The sequence below is a fragment of the Dromiciops gliroides genome, chromosome 5, assembly GCF_019393635.1.
Source record: "Dromiciops gliroides isolate mDroGli1 chromosome 5, mDroGli1.pri, whole genome shotgun sequence".
Taxonomy (NCBI): domain Eukaryota; kingdom Metazoa; phylum Chordata; class Mammalia; order Microbiotheria; family Microbiotheriidae; genus Dromiciops; species Dromiciops gliroides.
This window is the reverse complement of record NC_057865.1, coordinates 41,545,779-41,563,517: the sequence shown is the minus strand read 5'-3', so window position 1 is coordinate 41,563,517 and position 17,739 is coordinate 41,545,779. Positions and strand designations below refer to the sequence as shown.

Here is a 17,739-nt window from a genome sequence, read left to right as displayed (position 1 = left end):
GCTGTAAGAAATGATGAGCAGGAGTTCAGAGAAACCTGGAGGGTCTTATGTGAGCTGATGATGAGTGAGATGAGCAGAACCAGAAGAACATTGTACACAGTATCATCAACATTGAGTGTTGATCTACTGTGATGGACTATATTCTTCTCACCAATGCAATGGTACAGAAGAGTTCCAGGGAACTCGTGATAGAAGAAGATCTCCAAATCCAAGAAAAAAAAAAAAGAACTGTGGAGTATAGATGCTGAATGAACCATACTATTTCTTTTGTTTTTGGTGCTGTTGTTTTTTTTTTCTATTTTGAGGTTTTTCATCATTGCTCTGATTTTTTCTCTTATAACAGGACTAAGGCAGAAATAGGATTAATGTTATTATGTATATATATATATATATATATATGTGTGTGTGTGTGTGTGTGTGTGTATCTATATCTATAACTTATATCGGATTACCTGCTGTCTAGGGGAGGGGGGAGGGAGGGGAGGGAGGGAGAAAAATCTGAAATTGTAAAGCTTGTATAAACAAAAATTGAGAACTATATTTACATGTAATGGAAAAAATAAAATACCTTATATGTAAAAAATAATAATAATAATAATTGTGTGTTTGGAAGGGAAAATTTAATGAAGGAACCTGGCCAATGAACACTGTTTTTTTCACCCTTACAGATTAATTATTACTAAAGGCAAAGAATTTCAATTTCTTCTACTTTGTCAAAATCATAACAGCTATAATTTATAGAACTCTTTAAGGTTTATGAAGTACTTTACAAATATGTCATTTGATCCTCACCACTATTATTATCCCCATTTTATAGATGAGGAAACTGAAGCAGACAGTGGTTAAGTGACCTGCCCAGAGTCACAAGGCTCCTAAGTATTTAAACTATATTTGAACTCCAGTCTTCCTCACTCCCCGCCCAGTTCTCTGTGCATTATGGTGGCCTCTCAATGCCTATCTCACCAGAAGGTTGAGAATTAGACAAGTCCTTTGTAAACCTATATTAAAGAATATTATGAGTAGATTATGAAAATGAAAGGCATGCAAAGACAACTTTAAACACAACACTGAAAGGCATGTTTTCTTCTAAGAGATATTTTGTCAAATAGGCACTTTGCCAGGAGACAAGTAAAAACAAAGCTACTTAAATGAACTGAAATTACTATGCCCAGCTCATATAAAATGAACTGAATAAGGAGTTTTCCAATATTGTCTGAAAGTGGACTTTGTGGACAAACATCACTCAGAAATAATGGGAGAGATGGAGAAGAGATGATGAAATTTACTTCCCTCCCTTTGGGAGACCAGTGAGGATCTCTACAGAATACACTGGGTTGCTTGATGCATTAGTTTCATTTAATTTGGGGGTTTTTTTGGTCTTTGTTATAAAAGAGTGGTGGGGAGGGATATATATAGGGAAATAATTGTAATGTAAAAACAAAGGGAAATCAACAAAACTTTACTTTAAAAGACAGGAGAGGATGGAATGAGAACTAAGTTGAGCAAAGATATGTATGGCTCATAAGACACCTAGTGAAAAAAAATCTAGTTAAATATTCAAGCTGTCTTTTACAGTTCTTTCTAACCCCCTCCTTACCCTTCTTTCTCTTTGCCTTGCTGAGAATCTTTTCTGATTCAGTCTCTGGGCTAGGGCACAAAATTCAATTTGAAAACTACAAAAGGTGGAACTCTAAGTATGTAAACACAGGGCTAAGAAAATTTTTTCTAACAATAAAAGCCAGCATACTTCAGGAGAAAGAACTCTGAATTTAGAATTAAAGACCCTCAATTCATCTTGACTCCAGAAAACTGATGACAAGATATATTTCCCTTCTCTTGGTAGAGAGGTTATGGGTATAAAATGTGGCATACATTGTGAGAGGAAGCTTCTGAGTCAGTTGGTTTTCCCTCACTATTTTTTTTCTTTTTTGTTGATGTTGCAATAGATGTTTCTACTGGTTGGGGTGAGAAGACAGTAGGGGAGTGGGGAAGGAGGCAGTTATTAGGAAATGACTAAAGTGTTTTTTAAAAGCATCATGTATATGTGTGTGTGTTTGTGCATATATGGAGAAACAGACATAAACCCATATAAATATAGATATACATAAATAATAAAGAAGATCTTCATTCTAGTATTGGACTGAGGAAACTTCCCTATGACCTTGGGCATATTACATCACTTTCATCATTGTCCAAGCTCAGTTTCTCATCTTAAAGATGAGAATGAAAATACTTAAACTATATAGTTCAAAGAACAACATGAGGAAATTACTTAAACTCTTTTCCTTGAAGAACAATGTGAGAATCACATGAGATAATGTATGGAAAAGCACTTTATAAAACTTTAAAGTGCTTTATAAATGGAAGCTCATATCATGATTATTCAAAGCTCATTAAAATACTTGCTACTTCCACATAGAACAACATTGCCCTGAGTTATAGAAACAGTTTTCCCTTGTAAAAGTATCTTCTACTGTCATAGAACTGCACTTTCCCAGAATATATAGCCCAAACTTTCCCCCCCAGACAAAGTGATGTCCCTGATTGACATAGTTGCCTTACTCTAGAATCACATACTATGTATCATGAATCAGAATTGTGTATCATAGGTTGGATGTTGGCAAGACCCAGACTGAAGCTTCCACTTGGGGTTTCTGCCCTAATTGCACAAGATTCGGTGATATTGAAGAGAGAAGTACTAAACAAAGCTTGGCACTCTCCTAACAAAACAATTTCTCTGTTTTGATCATGATCAAAAATAAATTTTGCTTGAAAATATTTGAAATGCTCAAGTGTGTTATTATGTTGTGTGAAATAGACTCACTCTCCTTTTATTTTGCTATTTGGTTAACTGAACAAATGAATGAATGAATGTAGACTACTGTGCTAAGACCCAGGGATATAAACATGAAAGCAAAGACAAACTCCTGTCTTCACATACCCTAAAAAGGGATGGGGCGGGAGCAGGGGTAGATAGCAGTTATAAGAAAGTGGTAAACAAGGAGAGATATTTTGGCTTGAAAAGTTACAGGTGTGATGAGTAGGGCCACAGGGAATAGATTAACACACCCTTTCAAATCACAATGAGCAAACGAATGAATGAATAAACATTTATTAAGAATGTTCTAGGTGCAAAGAGCTGTGCTCAGTTCTGAGGATACAGATAGAAAAGTTGGACAGTCTACCCTCTGGAAGCTCCCGTTCTAATGAGGGAGACAACACATACGGAGGGTCTCAGCTGCTAGTCAGATAGAAAGATCCTATGATCTTCAGGGGGGCACAGCAGAGCAGATGGTCATGCCTCCTCTTTAATGTTGTTTCCACTGATCAAATATGTTTTTTCAGTTGAAACATTCGGCAGTTCTTGGTGAGAAGAACTTTCTTTCCTAGGTCTTCAGTAGCTGTGGCTGTCAAACCCAGTGGTCAAGGTGGTGGTGGTGGTTTGTGCTGCTTTCTGCCTGTCCCACAGGCTGCCTGGAAGTGGCAATATTGATTTGATTATGGTTTCAGAACTAGAAAGATGGGGGAGAGGACTCGGGGGATCTGTAGATGTTGGAAGCACAAAAACACCAGGCAAGGAGAAGTCTGGGGAATAAAGGAAAGTGTGTCTAGAGCTGAGATGGATGGGACCCTACTGGAGAGACACTCGACCATCAGGACCTTGGGGACCCAGCATGAGCATTTAGAGATGAACAGTTCAGTCCTCCAGAACCTGGTCTCTGGTGTAGGTGGTAAGCATCTATTCAGCACCTATTATCTACTAAGAATTGTGCTATGTACTGGAGATAAAAAAAAAAAAGGCCCTAGAGTTTCTCCAGCCTACTAATACCACCTATTAATCAAAGGAAGGAGTAATTGAAGAATAAGGATCTAATCCTTTCCAAACGATATTTGCTTCCAGGTGGAAGTGAATTAAAATCTTTCCTGTTACAATGCAAATTGGGGATGGTTTCCATTTCTCTGAGCTCAGTCTGAACATGCTTTTTGGTGGTGCTGCCAGAGAGAGTTGGTTATTTGGTTACCATGGAAGCCCCTGGAAGTGAGAGCTGTTTTAATTTGTGCTCCTATATGGATGCCCAGAACTTATCACAGGGCCTGGCACATAGAGAGTCTTGTAGAGATGCTTATTGCCTCACCCTCCTCGTGGCAAACTAAGCTAGAAATCTGAAGCAATTTTTGCTATCAATCCTTGTTGATAGGATGGAAATCTGTGCTGAGCTGTCATGTGTTATCTCTGTGCCTTTAAATGAGTGTGCAAATATCACATTTCCATGCCTTAAGAAAGACCTCAGCGACCTGTGGTTTTTGTTGGGATGGGCACCTCTCGACCTACATATATCAAAACTGCTCTATGACTTAATAAACAACAGCTAAATTTACATAGCACTTTGAGGTTTGCAAAGTGTTTTATAAATATCATCTCATTTTTATCCTCACAACAGTTCTGGGAGGTGACAAGTCAACAAATGACGTGCTATTATTATCTCCATTTTATGGAGACCCCCCAGAAGACCCCAGACCCCACTTTGAAAAAGGATTGGGACTTGAACCCAGGTCTTCCTCATCCAAGAACAACTCTATCCACTCTGCCACGACTGTTTCACTAATAATTATTTAATTATATCAAGAAGAGAGTAACTACATGGGAAATCTTAGATGATCATAGAGTCCTGAAATTAGTTGGTAAGGAATTCATAAAGTAGGCAATTCAACTTGTCCCTGAGCAGCAAATTCTCCAGCAACCTCCTATTGCCAGGTTATACATCACAGAAAAAAGCAGAAAGGAGGCTTTTCAAGAAAAATATGTTATTGACAAAGATCTAAGAAATAATTTCACATTGTTTCAATGAAAAGTACTAGATTTCATGCTATTTGCTCAATGTCTAAAGTAAAACTATAGATATATGAGAGAAAGAGAGAGAGAGAGAGAGAGAGAGAGAGAGAGAGAGAGAGAGAGAGAGAGAGAGATGGATGGAGCATATATTAAATGTTTAATTTGTGCTAAGTGCTAAAAATACAAATACAAGCAAAAAATATCATTAAGAAGCTTATATTCTAATCAGGAAAGATAACACATACAGGGAAGCTGGAAAGTAGGGGCTAGGGTACCCATGTGGAGGTAAGGGATCAGGAAAAGAAAAAAAAACAACAAGAAGTCTAGTGACTAAGTCCCGGCATGAGTGAGGTGAAGCTTGGCTTGGGCTTTTCTTGAAATGATGGCCTCAGGGAGGGAGATCTCAATCAGGAGAGCAGGGACTCTGTTCAGAGGTTTCTCAAAAACAGTAAAGCAATAGGCAAAAAGAAGGAAAAGCCTGGAGACTGGGTCCAGGTGTGGCTAAAGTGAAACATGGTTGATTTCCTTCCTAAAATGGCAGTCCCTGGGAGACCGTCATTAATCAATAGAGTTGATGTCACCAAAGAATTTACAATCTAGTCCAACTCTGACTCAATATTACTCCCTTCTTGAAAATAACCCTGTCAAGTGGAATTTGCAAAAATTCTTCTACTGAAAAGGAGTTCACAACTTCATGAGGTGGCTCTTTCTAGTATCAGGCAGTTCTAATTGTTAGAAAGTGCTTCCTTATATTGAACTAAAAATATTCTTCCTAGTAGTCTTAGTTCTGCCTTCTGGAGCTGTTAAAATAAATTTAATCCCTCTTTCACATGGTATTTGATGAAAGCCATAATTTTCCTTTTAAGGTTTCCCTTTTCTAAGTAAAACATTCCTGATTCCTTCAGTTTTCCTAATCTAATGTTTCCAAACCTTTCAGCCTAATAACTGTCCTCTGGACATGCCCCAGTTTGTCAATGTCCCTCCAAAAATGTGCCTTCCACAACTAACCACAACACTCTAGATGTGGTCTGAGCATTATGGAATGTCATGGGACAATGACTTGTCCTGATGGGATCATATATCCGTTAATGCAGGCTAAGACATACCCCAAAAAGAGAAAAAGACCTATTTGTAAAAAAGAAAATTATTTATAGAATCTCTTTTTGTGGTGGCTAAGAATTGGAAATAAGAGGAATATCCATCATTTGGGGAATAGCTAAATAAGCTGTGGTATATGATAGTGATGGAATACTATTGTGCTATAAGAAATGACAAGCAGGATGATTTCAGAAAGGACTGGAAAGACTTGTATGAATAGATGTATAATGAAGTGAACCAAGAGAACATTGTTCACAGAGACAGAAATTTTGTTTGACTGAGAACTGTGAATGACTTAACTATTCTCAGCAGTACCATGATCCAAGACAATCCCAAAGGACTAATGATGAAACATACCATCCACCTCCAGAGAAAGAACTAATATTGATTGAACACAGACTACAATGTGCTATTTTTGACTTTATTTCTTACATTTTTTTCCTTTTCTTCAAGTTTTCTTGTACAAAATGACTAACATGGTAATGTTTTACATAACTAATGCAAAATGAAATGAGTAGAACCAGGTTAACATAGTACCCAGTAACAGCAAGGGATCACTTAGTTGACTCAAAAAAATAATCAGGAATTACATATGTGATTTCTGACAAAATGCAAATGATACAAGCTACAGAGTCACCATAACTATGCAATTATCAAAAATTCACACATTACATGCCTTCTCTAATGCCGATGATTTTTAGATTTACTTATCCAGCCCTAAAGTCTCTCCTGACTAGTAGTCTCACATCTCCGAATGCCTATTCAACATCTCTAACTGGATGTCCCATAGACATCTTAAATGCACGTCCAAAATGGAATTCTCCCTCTCTCCCCTGACACTGACACCATCTTGGTACAAGACCACATCATATCACATCTGGACTACTGCAATAGTTTCTTAATTGTCAGGTCTCTCCCCATTGTAGTCCATATTCCATTCAGTTGTCAAATTCATCTTATTCAAGCACAGGTCTGACCAGGTCACACGTAGCTCTTCCCTAGGATCAAATTTTAAATTCTCTATTTGGCTTATAAAGCCCTTCACAGCCAGGCCCCTTCTTACCTTCCCTGTCTTAATACTCAATTGCCTTCTCATATCCTGTAATACAGTGACACTGGTTTCCTTGCTCTTCCCCAAACAAAATACTATGTCTCCTGATTCTGGGCATTTCCACTTACTGTCCCCTATGCCTGGAATTCTCTTGTTCTTTATACTGGCCTTCTGGCTTCCCTGCCCTCCTTCATGTCCCAAACTCTACCTTCCACAGGAAGTCTTTCCCAGTCTCACTTCATGCTAGCACCTTCCTTCTATTGATTGTCTCCAATTTATCCTGTATACATCTTATTTGTACATAATTGTTTGTATGTTGTCTCCCCCATTAGATTGTAAACTCCTTGAGAGTGAGGACTGTTGGTTTTTTTTTTACCTTCTTTGTGTTCCCAGCAATTAACACAGTACCCAGCACATAGACAATGCTTGAAAAATGCTATCTGACTGAATGATTATAGCAACAAGGCAAAAAAAGAGAAACTAACAGGAAAAGCACTGGTCAAGAAGAGATTAAATGATTTTCTGTTCAAATGATATGATGTTGTTTTGCTTAGAAAATTTAAGAAAATTGGGGCAGCTAGGTGGTGTAGTGGATAAAGCACAGGCCTTGGATTCAGGAGGACCTGAGTTCAAATCCAGCCTCAGACACTTGACACTTACTAGCTATGTGACCCTGGGTAAGTCACTTAACCCCAATTGCCTCACCAAAAAAAGAAAGAAAGAAAGAAAGAAAGAAAGAAAGAAAGAAAGAAAGAAAGAAAGAAAGAAAGAAAGAAAGAAAGAAAGAAAGAAAGAAAGAAATCAAAAATAATAAGAAAATTTAAGAAAATCAAGGGAAAAACTAAGTCTTTAACAAAGTAACAGGATAAAAAATAAACCCCCCAAATCTTCAGCATTATTTCCATATTATTTTTTGCAAGGAAATGGGACAGAAAGAGAAATGCTATTTAAAATCACAACAAAATTAATCAAATATTGAGATAGATGACCATTCTTCCCAAGTTAATCAACAAATTTAACACTATGCCAATAAAAATGCCAATGGAATACTTTCTGAAATTAGACAAAATTAAAGCAAAATTCGTATGTGAAAAATTATAGGTCAAGAACGTTAAGATAGATAACGAAAAGAGTAAGAAAGGAGAATGACACTTTTTTAGTATCAAATTAATTCTATAAACCAATGCTTTTCAAAACAACTTTGTACCTTATTTTTTTTTAAAGGGAGATCAATTGAATGTTAGATAAGCAAGAAATAGAACCAAATGCACATGGTAATCTAATGTTTGATAAACCCAAGAACACAGATTACTAGGAGAGACACTCATTATTCAGCAAAAACTGCTGAAGAACTGGAGAATAGTTTGGCAGTAAGTGGAAATATACTGATATCTATTGGGATATATAGCCATAAATCCCCAAGAGGTCCATGATCTAAGTTTACAGTATTACAACAGAGAGGGAAGGAAAGTTAGGTGAGGGGGTGGGGGAAGAACAGAGAAGAATGTTTTGCAATTGGGTCAGACACTCCTGGTGAAGATGCTCCCCCTACTGGCGCAAATTGGAAACTTCTGCCACTTAGAAAGACGCCAGGGGTATACTCCTAGGTTTCATGACTTGACCAGTCATTTAACAGATAGTATGTATCAAAGGTGGGACTTGAACCCAGATCCTTATCTATAATATAAGGGAAATAATAAACCCTTTGGTTTGGAAATGATTTCATGAATGTAGGTACTCTCTCAGCCCACACAAATTACAACTTACAATTTAGTAGATAAGCCTTCAAAAGTTGTAATAGATTTGCCCATGATCACACAGCTAGTCAGTGTCAAAATAAAGATTTGAACCCAAATATTCCTAACTCCAAGTCTAGCAATCTATATACTATCCCAAATTGCCTCTCAATGGGAATAAAAGACAAAATAGATTTATTTTCAATTACCTATACATTTTAAAAGTCTTTTCACATTTAGAGGTAATGCAATTATCATAAGAAGAAAGAAACATAAGGAAACCTGCTTGCATGAAATTTCTCTGATGGAAGTCATCAATATGGGTGGGGATTGTGGGAAGATAGGCACTTTGGTGCATTGTTGGTATCTGAATCAGTACTACCATTTTGAAAAGTACCAGCAAAGAATTAGAAACAAAATAAGTGTCCATCAATTTGAGAATGGCAAAATAAATTGTAATATATATGAATGTAATGGAATATCACTATGCTGTACGAAAAGATAAATATGAGGCTTAGCACACTGCCTGCCACATAGTAGACACTTAATAAGTGTTTATTGACTGACCAGTGAATAGAGAGAAACATGGAAATATCCATATGAATTGATGAAGAGTAAAGCAGAACCAAGAAAATAATATATCCTATAACTACAACACTACAAATGGAAATACCACCACAAAAATCAAAAGTGGATATTACAAAATTACAAAGAATAAGCATGGCTCAAAAAAAGAAATATGAGAAGACATCCCCTCCCCACCTCTTTGCAATGTACCATATTTATGAAGCTTTCATACTTTTTCAATGTATTGATTAATTTTGATGATTTTTTCCTAATTTTCTCTTTTTATGCTGGGTGGTCTTTAAAAATATTATTTGTTATATAGGATGACTCTTGAGAGAAGAAAGGGAAAGTATATTGGGTAAAATTTTGATGAATTTTAAAAGGACATCAATAAAAGCTTATTTAAAAATGATTTTAATTGCTCAAAATCACTAAGAAAAGTAAAAAATAGGATAACAAAATAGCATAGGGGAACCACCTGTCACCCATCAAGCTAGCAAATAGTAAAAAGTGATGAAATTCACTGTTGGTAAGAATTCTGGGAAACAAGAACACCAGCTCACTGCTTTCGTGTATCTGAAGCAATTCAACCATTTTGGAAAATAGTATGGAATTATGTAATAAAGGAATAAAAAACATCAAATAATACAACTAAACATAAAATTACACATGTACATGTAGTAATTCAGGGTGAAAACAAGTAGAATCAAAACGACAATATACACACAGATTTCAACCATGTAAAAAAAGATAACATCAAACGGCAAGAGAAGTCATGGTAAATACAATGGGCAATGTTGATGTTACCCAGTTAAAGCTCAACTATCTGGTCTTTATTTTATAAATAAAAAAAATAACAAGAGGGTAAGTTTGCATGAACAATCATCCTCAACCAATTTTTATGTAGTTTTTGTCGTTGCTTATGGATTTGAGATGTGGAATTTTTGTTACTTGTTTTGTTTATATTTTTCCTTTTCTGATTAATTTGTTTTAGAGGGCTTTTTGTTGGTTCTGTAGTTATTTTTATTTTGTTGGTAGGTTCTCTATTTGTTTCTTATTTGTATATTTTAATGTGTATATCTATCAATGGAAATTAAGTTTTATAGACAGAAATGTTTTTAAATTAGAAACAAATTTGGGGGCAGCTAGGTGGCACAGTGGATAGAGCACCAGCCCTGGATTCAGGAGGACCTGAGTTCAAATCCGGCCTCAGATACTTAACACTTACTAGCTGTGTGACCCTAGGCAAGTCACTTAACCCCAATTGCCTCACCAAAAAAAAAAATTGCTATGTATGGCTCCTTCCAAGTCATTTATAAACACATTGAAAAGAACAAGTCAGTCCTTTGCACGGTATGGAATCAAATACAGTGACACACTGGACCAAATTCATCCAGTATCGTCCAAGTTATTTCACATAAGTGACTTTTTGAAATAGAGAGGTTTATCAGTGTAAGCTTAAAACTTTAATTATTTTTGTTGAAAATCCTCAGAAATTCATTATATTATTCCCTGACTTCCTAAACAGAGCATACAAATAAGTAAACAAACAACCAAATAAAATGTTCTTGATGGTGCTCAGTCATAATTATGGATATTGGTTTTTTGGTTTTTTTTTTTTGCAGCATCACAATGCTTTCAGCAGCCCTTGTGGTATATAAAGCTATCTGTCCTTACCCTAAGTGGCCCCTTGCTACTTAACTTTTTAAATTCTTTTCTTTTTTGGTTAAATTTTCACCTGTCACTTGGGTAAAATAGGAAGATCAAAGTAGAGATAGGTCCCCAGCTCAGGATGGATGGGATAATAATTAGAAATAATAGAAGGCAGAGATGCATAACTATTATTTTCCCTCTATTTTTTCTGCCAAGGAGGATGATCTTTGGACCAGAAAGGACAGAAGGAAAATAGCTAATTAATAAGACATGAAAACCTGAGGTAAGAAGTCAGAAAATAAAAGGCCATCTAATTTTCTTTGTTGAGTTTTTAAAAATCAGACCCACACATACTACCCAACAACATATTGCAATAAGTGGCAGGTGTGATTGATCGAACTTTTGTCAGGGATCTTTGAAAGATTACGAAGAAAGGGACAAGAGTTATATACCTGAAGAAAGTTGTGTTGTTCCATTTAAAAACAATTGTATGGGAAGGAAAGGGTAACTATTATCATCCTCATTTTACAAATAAAGAAAATTATTCCTCAAAAACATCAGCTAGATGTTCTATGTGCTGTCTACTTCTCCATGTTGCCTCTCTAGAAGGCAGTGAAATCTTTTAAAGTGAAATGTTCTCATACCGTTCCTCACTCCACTTGCTCACAGACGAGATTCTGAAATTCAGTCTCGGGGACAGAGCCAAGATGGCAGAGGAAAGGTAGTAACCTCTCGAAGCTCCCCACACGATCCCCCCGGAAAGCTCCAAATAATGCTGTGAGACAATTCCTGGAGCAGCAGAGCCCACGAAAGGACAGAGTGAGGTCATTTTCTAGCCAAAGACAGCTTAGAAGGTCAGCAAGAAAGGTCTGTTGTACCGGGGTGGGAGTGGAGCCCATACCCAGGCCTCACCAAGCAGGCCACACCAGAGAAAGAGACATCGAGAGCCTCTGAATTGGATGTGGCTGCGGCTACTTCTGAAGCTCAGCTTACAGTCTAGTGCGTGGGCTGAGCAGCAGCTGGCCAGGGGAAGACTACTGGGGTTGCTGCTGGTGCTGAGGTGGAACTCAGTTGTCTTGCTCGTGCTGGAAACCAGGAAGCAGTCTTGAGTGGTGGTCCCAGGTGAGGGAGGGGCACGGGCTCTCAGGAGCTAGCAACCATAGTGAGACAGAATTCTGTTTTTGAGTTAAAGAGCAAGCAAACCTGGGACTATTTACAGACCAGAGCACAGGCCAGGGAAGTGAAAAACCTGCCTCTCCTTAAATCAATCCATTTGGGACCCCCTGAAGCTTGGGACGGTGCATTCTGGAGGCAGGGCCCCACTTTAAGAAGGAGTTAAAAGTCAAGATATAGGCTAGCAAAATGATCAGACAGAAAAAGATGAAAAGCATAGAAAGTTTATTTGGTAACAAAGATCAAAATACATTCTCACAAGAAGATAACAAAGTCAAAGCCCCTACATCCAAAGCTTCCAAGAAAAATATGAATTAGTCTCACTCAGGCCATGGAAGTGCTCAAAAAGGACTTTGAAGATAAAGTAAGAGAGGGGGAGGGAAAAAATGGAAAGAGAAATGAGAGTGATACAGGAAAGTCATGAAATTCAGTCTCCTGGGAAATTTTTGCTGTGACAAGATCATGGGTGTACACAAAACCCAGTTCGACCATAGTCAGAAAAGAGTTAAAGGTTCACTCTGCACACTGATCTTACACAACTAGTGAAAAAGTAAAAAATATACAATCAAAAAACAAATTAATCACCTGGACTACACCTTGGTTAAAAAAAAAAAAAGCAAACAAATCTCAAACTACAAAACAGAAATCCCAACTGATTTGGTGACCAAGTGGCCTGAATCAACTGTTTGTTCTGCCATCTTGTGGAAGACAAATCTTGACAAAGTTAGGACCACAGAGATACTTGACTTCCTTTTGTGTTTGTAAGAATGAATCTACAACCATTAGTGTTTGGACAAAGGAACAATATAATAAAACTGGATGTTTCACAAGTTGGCTCATATGCGCACATCCACTAGATGCTCTATTTATAAAAAAGAAGAACTATTTTTTTGCCATCTATCTAGACCATTAAAAAAAAATAACACCTCCCTCTTGCAGGAAGCAGTATTTCCTACTTGTGATTATACTGTCTCTACATAATTTATTTTCACAGTTCACTTGGCCAGAAGAACTGAAGTTCCCTCACAGGAAACTCTACGGGTAAGTCAGCTGTTCCACTTAATTACCAATGCTGATCAGATGAACCAAGTGAACCAGGGGGAATATTAGAGAATAACTCACAGGGGGAGAAATGTGTTTGACAATTTGCCAAAATTATGGCAAAATTATCTCTTTTTAAAAGAAAAAATAATTATCATCAAGGTAGGGAAAATAGAGAATTTGGGATCCATTCCAGTCTGTGATCACATTAGAGTCTGAGGGAAATTGTGGTGAATGACAATGCTGTAGAACTCTATGCTGACTGGGATAAACAGAATTATTCAGATGACAAATTTCAAATGTAATCTCTGGTCAGAGAGGAGACTTGGCTGAAGCCTGGTTAGGAGATTCTCTTCTATGAGGGAGAATTTAAACTGACCTCCTCAGTTCTTGCAGATTGTCTCAGTAACTGGGTCCTGTTTCTCCAAAGGAAGGGAAACCATAACAGATGTCAAAACTGAGAGCAAGTTGCCCACGAGCTTTAGTCTTATTGTTCTAGCCTTTGTCAAATGTAGGATTGGGTCAACTGTGAGTGGGAGGTGGTGTGGTCCACTAGAAAGAGCACTGGCTCTGGAACCAGGAGACCTGGATTCGAATCCTGCTTTGGATGCTTACTGCTGAGTTGGCTTTGGGCAAGTCATTTAGTCCTTCTAGGCCTTGGTTTCCTCACCTGTAGGATGAGGGGGTTGGACAAAATTACCTCTGGGGTCCCTTCCAGCTCTTTATCTGTGACTGTAGGAGCCTATGTCAATAGAAAGAGCAGTGGATCTTTTTTTTTTTTTGCAAGGCAATCAGGGGTAAATGACTTGCCCAGAGTCACACAGCTTATAAGTATCAAGTGTCTGAGGCCAGATTTGAACTCAGGTCCTCCTGACTCTGGGGTCAGTCTCTATCTACTGCACCACCTGGCTGCCCCAATGGCTCTTAAAAGATCTGGATTTAAATTTTACTTCAGTCACTTATTATTTGTGTTACCTTGGACAAGTCATTTAATTTTCTGAGACTCAGTCTCCTTACATATAAAATGAAGGGTGTTGATGAGACGGAGCTAATGTCCTTTCCAGCTCTAGAATCTCCAATGATCAAAATTCCACTTCTGACACTGGACAACATTGATAAAATCATTTCTTCTCCATGGCCATTGGTTTTCTCTCTTCTCTAGGAGGGGGAAGGTGAACTCTATGACTTCTCAAGTCCCTTCTAGGTCTGTGATTCTGTCCCTGGTTCTGAATGGCACCAGTTCCTTTCAGTGGCTTCATCTGGATAAAGAGAGGGGTCTCCACTCCTCGAGAAGGACTGGAGAGAGTCTAAGAACATGCTACTCCCTAGATTATGTTTAGGCTGAGGTTGGGCTTCTGGCTAAGAGGATGTGAAACAGCTATTGGAAATCTAAGAAGTGTGCTGAGTATGTATGCCCTGGAGTATCCTTTCCACTTCAGATGCATGAGTAAGGATCCCTAATTATGACTGAACAAAGAGGGAAAGAATGAGAGACCATTAAAATTGATAAGTTTGAGAGAACTTTAGTCATTCCCTTGGAGAAAACCATGGTTTGGGCATGTGGGTATCATATCCTAGATGATCTAAACTAACTGTATTAATTAAGAAAACTCACTGGAATACTGTGCATCTCTCCCCTTGGTTTCAATTGCAGAGACCCCAAGCTAACCTAATTTCAGTCTCCAGTCCTGCTATTAACAATGTGCTACTGCAATGAATGCTCTTCTAAGGTGACATATGCAGGGGAAGTAGGGGCCCTCTCTCAACCTGAAACTATTGAAGTTTCACTCCCGATCACTGTGGAAACCCAGTGGGTTTTTATTGGTGGAACATTGTGATCATCCGCTTTCCCAACAGAGCATAATTCTTCTTTGCTTTGTGAAAATGACAGGCAAACATTGACCAAATCCTGAAATATCAGAAGCTGGAAGAGAGTCTAGGAGTCAATTAATCAAACCTCTTCATTTTGAAGATTAGGAAAGTGAGGCCTAGAAAAGTGAAACTACTTAGCTGTGGCCTTCATGAATAGCAAGTGGGGGGGATATGAGTCTTCTGGGTCTATTTCCCTGTAAACACTCAATTATCTGCCATTCATTTATTCACTCATTCACTTAGCAAATAGTTATTAAGCACTTACTATGTGCTAAACAATATGGAGCTGGGGTTACATCAAGGACCTGACATTCTATCTGGGGGAAGCAATAGATGCAATAGATACCTACGTGTAAAACACAGACAAAGAACAGTTCAGGGAGGAACATGTATCTGTGTATATAACTTAACAGTAATTCTAGTAACCAGGGTAGTTTGTATTTAAGGGATGGCATTAAGTAAACTCTGTTTTTAAAAAGAGCATCTCTTTCTTTATTCATAGGACAAGTAAGATGGACAATGAGTCAACCACACCATTCTATTACCCAGATTATGACTTTGAAGAGCCCTGCCAAAAACCTGATGTGAAGTACACAGCATCACGGCTCCTCCCCCCGCTCTACTCCTTGGTGTTCATTTCTGGCTTTGTGGGCAATGCTCTAGTTTTTCTGGTTTTGATAAGATGTAAAAAGCTGAAAAGCATGACTGACATCTATCTGCTCAATCTGGCCATCTCTGATTTGCTTTTCATTGTCACTCTGCCATTTTGGGCTCACTATGCTGCAGACCAGTGGGTCTTTGGAGACAGCTTGTGTAAGATGCTGACTGGATTCTACCACATGGGTTTCTTTGGAGGAGTCTTCTTCATCATCTTCCTGACCATCGATCGCTACCTGGCCATTGTCCATGCTGTGTTTGCTCTGAAAGCTAGGACAGTCACCTTTGGCATTTTGACAAGTGTCACCATTTGGGTGGTGGTTGGCTTTGCCTCTCTCCCAGCAATCATCTTCACCAAATCTCAAAAGGAAAACATCCAATATACCTGCAGCCCTCATTTCCCATTACATCAATTTGCTTTCTGGAAGAACTTCCAAACTTTAAAGATGAATCTGTTGGGGCTAGTGTTACCCCTCTTTGTTATGATCTTCTGTTACTCGGGAATCATAAAAACACTGCTTAGGTGTAGGAATGAGAAGAAGAAACACAAGGCAGTGAGGTTAATCTTTGTGATTATGATCATTTATTTTCTCTTCTGGGCCCCCTATAACATTGTGCTTCTCTTACACACATTCCAAGCTTCCTTTGGTCTGGACAACTGTGAGAGTTCAAAGAGACTTGACCGAGCCATGCAAATAACAGAGACACTTGGAATGACACACTGCTGCATCAACCCAGTGATTTATGCCTTTGTTGGGGAAAAGTTTAGGAGATACCTCTCTACTTTCTTCCGCAAATACATTGTCCGACGTTTCTGCAAGCACTGCCCCATTTTCCATGGGGAGACATTTGACCGAGTGAGCTCAATGTATACTCGATCTACTGGGGAGCAGGACATTTCTACTGGTCTGTAAAGTGGATTTATTACTATGTGTATGAGTTATTTCTTAAGTTAATGGATTACTGGCACAAAGGTTTTGAAATAAGTCTTTATTTAAATATATATATATATATATATATATATATATATATATATATATGTCCTCATGATCAGATTCATTTAAAAAGAGTTTACAGCCATAGTCATTGAAAGGATCCATTTGCTCATTCTTTCTACAGTCTTATTATTAAACCAAATATTTCCAAATCTATAAAATCAAATTTCTAACAAATCTGAACGAAAATTGTTGGTGGGAGTATAATCTCTGAGTTTTGTGTTGCGTCACCCAAAAATCAAACTATCAAAAATATTGACTCTCTTCTTTCTTCAGCCCCATAAAGGATATAAAGAATGATGAGACGTAGTTCTTATTCTCAAGGGTTTTACTATCCAGTTGAGAAAATAAGACATAAAATAAAAAAAAATAATAGCAACAAATATCTCTTCTGCGTAACTGTATGAGAGAAAGAACTGATTGCCCAAAGAAGGATCTAAACTGGGGGTTCCAGACTTTTTTTGTATATCATCAATCCCTTTGGCAGTATCTTCTGAAGTCCATAGTTTTCATAATAGTTTTTAAATGCATAAAATAAAATGTTTATGATTACTAAGGAAATCAATTATACTGAAATGTTATCAAAATATTTTTTAAAAACAAGTTCATGGATCCCTTGGGGATTGACAGACCCCAGGTTAAGAACTTTAATCCAGGCCTTGAATACTAGAAAGACTAGGATTGGAGAGCTAATTGGAGGGATCAGGGAAGGGTTCAAGAGAAAAGATTCAAGTTTACCTTGAAACAAAATTAGATAGGTGGAGAGAGAGACTTTTTTTTTTTGCAGGGCAATGAGGGTTAAGTGACTTGCCCAGGGTCACACAGCTAGTTAAGTGTCAAGTGTCTGAGGCTGGATTTGAATTCAGGTCCTCCTGAATCCAGGGTCAGTGCTTTATCCACTACGCCACCTAGCTGTCCAGAGAGAGATGTTTTTAAAATGAAAAAGCATATGAACAAAAAGGGTAAAGGTATGAAAGAGATGTGTCTGGAGAGCAGCAAGGACAGTTTGGCTGAAGGGTAAAAAAATAAAGCCCTACTAAGTGATCACCCTCCCCATAATGC

At 37.8% G+C, this 17,739-nt stretch overlaps 1 protein-coding gene across 1 annotated transcript; it reads left to right on the top strand.

Annotated features, from left to right (window-relative positions):
* The first annotated feature begins 13,130 nt into the window (after window positions 1-13,130).
* Window positions 13,131-16,643, top strand: CCR5 (C-C motif chemokine receptor 5). Its single transcript, XM_043964883.1, has 2 exons — window positions 13,131-13,153; window positions 15,528-16,643. Exon 2 carries the CDS (start codon window positions 15,538-15,540, stop codon window positions 16,594-16,596), a length of 1,059 nt encoding a protein of 352 aa, XP_043820818.1. The 5' UTR covers window positions 13,131-13,153; window positions 15,528-15,537; the 3' UTR covers window positions 16,597-16,643.
* The last annotated feature ends 1,096 nt before the right edge of the window (window positions 16,644-17,739 follow it).

What these genes read in the sequence shown, in the direction of transcription:
- CCR5 (XM_043964883.1), top strand. Translation starts at nt 15,538, where the DNA reads ATGGACAATGAGTCAACCACACCATTCTATTACCCAGATTATGACTTT.